We start from the raw sequence: 8,080 nt of genomic DNA, 5'->3' as shown, positions 1-8,080 counted from the left end.
AGCACTGAATAAATAAATAAATAAATAAATAAATGGGAGCTCCTCAAAATTAAACACTTTTGTGCATCAAAGAACTTCATCAAGAAAGTAGAAAGACACCCTACACAATGGGAGACAATATTTGGAAATGACATATCGGATAAAGGTCTAGTATCCAGAATTTATAAAGAGATTGTTCAACTCAACAACGAAAAGTCAGCCAACCCAATTACAAAATGGGAAAAAGACTTGAACAGACACCTCTCAGAAGAGGAAATACAAATGGCCAAAAGGCACATGAAGAGATGCTCAATGTCCCTGGCCATTAGAGAAATGCAAATCAAAACCACAATGAGACATCATCTCACACCCACTAGAATGGTCATTATCAACAAAACAGAAAATGACAAGTGCTGGAGAGGATGCGGAGAAAGAGGCACACTTATCCACTGTTGGTGAAAATGTCAAATGGTGCAACCACTGTGGAAGACAGTTTGGCGGTTCCTCAAAAAACTGAATATAGAATTGCCATATGACCCAGCAATGCCATTGCTATGCATCTTCTCAAAGGACTTAAGGGCAAAGACACAAACGGACATTTGCACACCAATGTTTATAGCAGCATTATTTAAAATTGAAAAGAGATGGAAAGAGCCAAAATGTCCATCAACAGATGAGCGGCTAAACAAACTGTGGTATATACATACGATGAAATATTAGGCAGCTTTAAGACAGAATAAACTTATGAAGCCTGTAATAACATGGATGGACCTAGAGAACATTATGCTGAGTGAGACTAGCCAAAAACTAAAGGACAAATATTGTATGGTTCCACTGATGTGAACCGACATTAGAGAATAAACTTGGAATATATCATTGGTAACAGAGACCATCAGGAGTTAGAAACAGGGTAAGACAATGGGTAATTGGAATTGAAGAGTTACAGACTGTGCAACAGAACTAGATACAAAAACTCAAAAATGGACAGCACAATACTATCTAATTGTAATGTAATTATGTTAAAACACTGAATGAAGCTGCATCTGAGCTATAGTTTTTTTGTTTGTTTGTGATTTTTGTTTTTTCCTTTTTTATATATTTTTATTATTTTTATTTTTTTCTCTATGTTATCATTCTATATCTTTTTCTGTTGTTTTGCTAGTTCTTTTCCTAAATCAATGCAAATGTACTAAGAAATGATGATCACACATCTATGTGATGATATTAAGAATTACTGATTGCATATGTAGAATGGAATGATTTCTAAATGTTGTGTTAGTTAATTTTTTTTAGTTAATAAAAAAAAACGGAGGATACTACATTCCTTTGCTTGATTATGTTTTGCTAAATCATTACAAAAGATATTACAGTAATTCCAAATAAGACCTGTTATTTACTCCCTCAGTTATAAAGTATTTCTTTTCTTTAAGAACTACATTTTGGTGATTTACACATCAATGTCTAAGCCTCATTGCCTCATTTATTTTTACCCTATGTCCTTGAATACTTCTTGACTTATTTAGTTAATACATCTAATAATGTGTTAATTCACTTAAAGACAAGAAAATAAATTTAAATTCTTGATACATTAAAAAATATTTTGGTAGCATAAACACAACTCAAAAATCCCTTTTTAACCACTGTCAAGGGTTCAATTCACTGGGAATAAGTACATTCATAATATTTAGCTACCATCACCCAGATCCTTTATTAAAAATTTCCATCTTCTCAAACAGAAACTCTGCACCTATTCAGCAAATAGCTACCCCACCCCGTTCTGGTAAACTATGTTATATTTATCTATGAATTTTCTTATTCTAGATATTTTGAATCTGCTATTTTGGTACAATATTTGCCATTTTATGTATGGTTTCTTTTACAGAACAAGAAGCTCTTCAAGGTTCATTCATGTATTAACATGTTTAAGAATTTCATTCCTTTTTGGAAGGAATAATATTGCATTTTGCTTAAATATATATATATTTGTTTATGCATTAATTTGTTTATAAACTCTCAGTATCCTTCCACCTTTTGGCTATTGTGGATACTGCTGTTATGTATATTGGTGTACACAGGACAGTTCACATTACCACATTCAATTCTTTTGGGCTTATGCAGAAGTGTGATTGATGGGTCATATGGTGATTCTGGGTTTATAGGACTGGAATTTTCCTGATCATATGGTAATTATATGTCCACCTTTGGCATGAAATTTCTATACAAGCTGACTTCCATAAAGAATGTATCATTTAAAACTCAACGAATAATATATAAGGAATACAATACATAACACTTACTCATGAATGTATATTACTGGCTGGTTTTTGTTTTGTTTTGTTTCTTCATAACAGCCAAACATGTGGGTAACATATGGAATCATGTCATTGTGTTGATTTGCATTGCACCGCTGATCCATGATGTCAATCATATTTCCATGTGGTTATTGGTTATTTCTGTGTCTTCTTTGATGAAATGACTGTTCATAACTTATGAACATTTCTAATTGATATTCTTTTTTTTTCATCTTTTTGTTTCTGAGTTGAAGCAATTGTTTACATATTCTGGATATTAAACACTTATTAAGTAAATGATTTCTAATCATTTTCTTCATCTGAGTTGGAAACCTCCTTGGACCAAGAGTATTTGCAATTTCCAACTAGAGTTGTGAATCAATAGTATAGACACGAGTTACCTGAACTTGGTAAGATATAAGGAAGGAAAAATTTTATTTCTTCTTTGCTTAAGAATGGTGAGGTGGAGGTGAGAAGCAAGGAGATAATATTTGTATTGGGGCAGCCATGACCCTATGCAGTAGAATTTCCATGGCTTCACAGTAAATATATAGTTTGGTTCCCAACTTGTTCACCAAGGAATTCTTTCAGCAACTTGGAGTATCAGCAATCTTGGGTCTCGAAGGATGCAAATAAAACTTTACTGTAACTTATTATAATGTATTCTTGTAATAGAGAGTTTCCAGAGCTAGCACCAATTTTGAAAATTTCTCCAAATCTTGTTTCTTCAGTGTGATTGCCCAGGTCTTCCTATGAAGGGGTGGGGATATTTCTCCATGTCTTATTGTAGACTGGACTTTCAGTGTTTTTTTTTTTTTAATTCGTCAAAGGGAATATGACAGAAGTGATATTATGCATCAAGAAGACTTAGCTTTTTTACTCTGATCCTATATGGAAGCGTGAATCTTCCATCTGAATGACTCCAGGCTATCTAATGAAAGATGAAAGGACTTGTGCACCAGAAGCCAGAGTAAAGTCACCCTAATCCAGCCCATAACCTGAAAATCCACAGTAATGCAAGAGGGTTCAACCAGAATCAGTTGAGTCTTACCTGATGACACCCAGCTCAATACAGCCCCATGAGAAAATCTTCAGAGTTCAACCCACTCCAAACCATAGACCATGCTACAATAATAAAATAATTCTCTTCATCTATTTAGTTTTGGAATGGATTTTATGCAGTGGTAACTAAGTGATACAGTGATGAATGTGAACAGAATTGAGGACAGTCAGAATAATCAGCTTCTACTTATTTTGGGCATTCCTTCAGATATCGAACACAGCTTTTATGATCATAATTTATTCAAGTTTATTTAAGTTCATTCTATTAAAATAGGTTAACATTACACTTCCATTCAGGGTAAGTAGGAAATATTGGAGGACATACATGCTGGATAAGAATAACTTGTTTCATGACCTCCATTCCCAGATGAATTATTTGGCATAAATTCAAGCACTTGTGTAAGTTATCCCTTCTCCCTGAGGATTTCATGGAGTTTTGAACAATGAGGCAATTAAAAATTGGATGATTGAGTCAGTCAATAGATTGTTCACTAAGGGAAATTCAATGTTCATGACAGAATTTAGAGAAGAGAAAGTATTTTTATTTATAGGAATGGAAAGAGTCTTACTTCTTTTCCATTAAATAACACAGAACTTACAACCTGGTCCTGTACCATAAAGCATAAAACATCTCACATGGAAATAAAAATGTCTTACTTCATTAATAGATGTAGATCATCAAAAACAACTCTTTTATTTAGCAGTAGTGTGCATTATTTAAAGTTTCACTTCACACATTTAAGACATATCTGACTCTAAGCTACATTTGGTTCTTTGAAATTTGAAAGGATCACAATTTCATGTTCTGAGGATTTCAGCCCTCCAATGACAATACATCTTCAGTCCCAGGCCCCATAAAAACTTACGAGTTCCCACCAAGGAATCGTCTCAGAGCCCCTTTTATGTCCTTATTTCTCAAACTGTAGATGAAGGGGTTCAGCATGGGTGTGGCAAGAGTGTACATCACTGAGGCTGGAGCACTTGAGTGTACATAGTGTAGCAAAAGTACTCACGTACACACCCAGACTTGAACAATAAAATAAACAGACAACTAAGAGGTGAGATACACAGGTAGAAAATGCTTTATATTTCCCAGAAGCTGATGAGATTCCAGGTATGGAGGAAACAATCTTTAAGTATGAAAAAATAATGCCAATGAATGGCCCTCCAGCTAGTAGCCCAGATGCAAAGTACATCACTATTTCATTGAGAAATGTGTCAGAACAAGCAATTTGAATCATCTGATTAAGTTCACAGAAAAACTGGGTGATTTCCAAGTTGGCACAAAAGGACAGCTGTAACACCATTAATATTTGTAGTAAAGTATACAGGAAACTTATAATCCAGGAGCCCAGAACAAGCAGGCCACAGAGCTGGGGGTTCATGGTGACCATGTAGTGCAGGGGGTGACAGATGGCCATGAAGCGGTCATAGGCCATCATGGTCAAGAGGAAGTCATCCAGAACTACAAATAATATGAAAAAGAACATCTCGGTGAGGCAGCCTGCATAGGTTATGCCTCTTCTCTGTGTCTGAATGTTCACCAGCATCTTTGGGATGGTGGTGGAGGGCAAACAGATGTCTACAAAGGACAGGTTGGAGAGGAAGAAGTACATGGGTGTGTGGAGGTGGGAGGCAGTGATGGTGGCCAGGACGATGAGCAGGTTCCCAAAGACGGTGACCAGGTACATGGACAAGAAGAGCCCAAAGATGAAGACTTGCAGTTCTGGTTCCTCTGAAAATCCCAAGAGAAAAAATTCTGAAATTCGTGTTTCATTTCCTGGTTCCATATGGTTGTTGTGACTACCTGGAAATGAAGAAAGATTGACTAATTTTATAATAAACAGGCATTAATAACCTAGTGTAAATTTCATTTGTAGACAAAAATTAGTCCTAGATTTTGTTTCTCATTCTGATTTGGGATCCCTTACCCAACTTTTGGAAAATACCATTCACAGTAACACGCTATATACTTTTAAGAGAAATTCATTCATTCATTTGAGGAATTCTTATTGTGTTCTGATGTTGTGCCATGCTCTAGGGAGTGGGCATGCAATGTGAAACAAGTGTCCATATAGTAATATAATCATACAAACTAATGATCACAGCATGTCAGATTATTATAAAGGCAGTAAAGAAAGAAGGTAAAGTCTCCCCAAGAACCAGTGGCTTCCAACGCACAGGGGGGCCTGTAGTCTTGACTGGATTAGTACCTGGTTGGTTCCCTGTCCAGTGGGCCACTGCTGTGGGGAAGAGGTAAGCCTGTGCCACCATCTGCTGGGAAACCCAGGAAAATGCTGTCTGGCAAGCTGCTTTCCTGCCCAGTCTCTAAGCACCTTCTGAAAAGACCACCTACATAAGGTCACAGCCATGATTTGTCTGGGAATTACTGAACAACCACACACAAGCAACAACAAAGTCTTACAAGAGTGGGGTAAACTTACTATCAAAATAACATTATCGGGCAGGCAATGGTGGTGCAGTGGCAGAGTTCTCACTGCCATGCTGGAGACCTGGGTTCAATTCCCAGTGCTTGCCCATGTAAATAATAATAATAATAATAACATCAAGATAATAAAGTGCTAAGAAACTAGCAAAAAAAACTGCACAGCATATGACAAAGCAGGAAGATATGATCAAGCCAAAAGAACAAATTAAAAATCCATATGAGATAAAAAACATTTGGAACAACGAATCAATCATGTTCAAACAAATCTCCTAAATCACTTCAATGAGATGGCTAAGAAATAAAAAAAAAATTCAAAAAGCCACTATAAGAGGTAAAGAATTTGAAAGAATGAATAGAAAAAGCAAAGATCTTCTGATATAAATGATGCTGTAGATTAAGTTAAAATATACTAGAGACACTCAACAAAAGCTGCAAGAGAAAAATGGGGCATGATAAAAGGGATGCCACATGAGACTAAGTACTGACCCTTCACTGTGCACAGGGGAAGCAAGAAGGTAGTAGAATGATATACTCAAGATTCTGAAAGAGAAAAGATTGCCAGTAACGAATTATTTATCCAGCAAAGTTGTCCTTCAAAACTGAGGAAGAGATTAAAACCTTCACAGATAAATGCTTAGCAAATTTGTTAACAAAACATTGGTCTTGGAAGAGATAATAAAGGTAGTTCAACCAGCTAAAAAAAGACAAGGAGAGGGACTTGGAGAAGAGGATAGAAATGATGACTAAAAAGATAAAAAGAGAGATAAATACTAGATTTGGCAAATCAAAGCTAAGGATAACGTGTTTGAAGCAAGGGCAGCTTTAACAGTAATAACAGAGAATGTTAATGGATTAGATCCCCAATAAAAATATGCAGATTGGAAGAATGGCTATAAAAATATGATTGATCTATATGCTGTTTATAAGAAATTCATTTTAGACCCAAAGATACAATTAGGATGAAAGTGAAAGAATGGAAAAAGACATCCCATGCAAGCAATAACTAAGAAGTTGGTGTAGATACAGTAATATCAGATAAAACAGGTTTTAAATGCAAAGTTGTTATGAGAGACAAGGATGTTACACTGTATTAATAATGAGTAATTCACCAAGAAGAAATAGCAATCATAAATTCTTTTTAACTCAATCAAGTTATTCTGAATGACATGAGATATACACCAGCAAAACAGAAGGGAGCAATAGACAGTTCTCCAATAACCATGGGAGATTTCAATACCTCACTCACTTCAATACATAGAACAACAAGTCCTTTGACAAGAAAATAGAGAACCTAAATTGTATGATAAATAAATTAGACCTAACACATATAAATATAGACTATTGCACCCTAAAACAACAGGGTAGATATTCTTCTCAAGTGCTTATGGGACATTCCCCATTATAGATCATATGCTGGAGCACAAAACAGGTATTAATAATTTTAGATATATTAAAATTATGCAAAGCACTTCCTCTGATAATAATGGAATGAATCTGGAAATTAATAATCACTGACAAATTAGAAAATTCACAAATATATGTTGGCTAAGCAACATTCTTAAATATTCAGTGAGCCAAGCACAAAATTGCAAGACAAATCAGTAAGTATCTGGTGATCAATGAAAAGGAGAATACAATATATCAATACCCATGGGAGGCAGTGAAGCTGGTACTGAGAGGGAAATTTATAGCTTTAAATGCCTACATTAATAAAGGAAGAAAGATTCTAGAGTACATACTGTTGGATTCCATGTACATGAAGAACAATAAATAGCAAAACTAATTGAAGAACAATATTTGTTCTGTATGGAGGTTTCTGCATAGAGGACTGGAAAGAAGTATAAGGAAATTTTTAGGGGCAATGGAAATGTTCCACATCTTGATTTGATTGATATAGTTGATAATAACACACACACACACACACACACGCATATGCATATATATATATATATATTTGCAAAACTCATTATGTATTGTGTGTAAAATACTTCAATTTTAAGAATAGATTGCTATAATTGAAGCTTTGTACAAATTATTACTGAAGGAAAGCACACTTTTTGCCAGCAATTCTACTGTAGAAAGAAGCAGTTATTATTGATATTTGAGTAATATCAAACATCAAAAGCCTGAATCTTTTTCCTGCTCAAAATCAGAAGATAAATCAGTTGATGACACGAGGCAGCTTCCAATTTTTAGACTGAACTATTAATTCTTTTTTAAATGAATTGGCTCATATTTCCCTGTCCATATGTGAGTTTGTGGGTGGGGAATAAGAAGAACTACTCTTGAAAGAGTAAGG

At 35.0% G+C, this 8,080-nt stretch overlaps 1 protein-coding gene across 1 annotated transcript; it reads right to left on the bottom strand.

The window, feature by feature from the left end:
• Positions 1-4,240: 4,240 nt before the first annotated feature.
• Positions 4,241-5,122, bottom strand: LOC143649691 (olfactory receptor 7A10-like). The gene has a single exon (XM_077119622.1). It carries the CDS (start codon positions 5,120-5,122, stop codon positions 4,241-4,243), a length of 882 nt encoding a protein of 293 aa, XP_076975737.1.
• Between the last annotated feature and the right edge of the window lie 2,958 nt (positions 5,123-8,080).

The sequence above is a fragment of the Tamandua tetradactyla genome, chromosome 11, assembly GCF_023851605.1.
Source record: "Tamandua tetradactyla isolate mTamTet1 chromosome 11, mTamTet1.pri, whole genome shotgun sequence".
NCBI classification, from domain to species: Eukaryota; Metazoa; Chordata; class Mammalia; order Pilosa; family Myrmecophagidae; genus Tamandua; species Tamandua tetradactyla.
The sequence above is the reverse complement of the archived record's forward strand: the minus strand, read 5'-3'. Positions and strand labels throughout refer to the sequence as shown.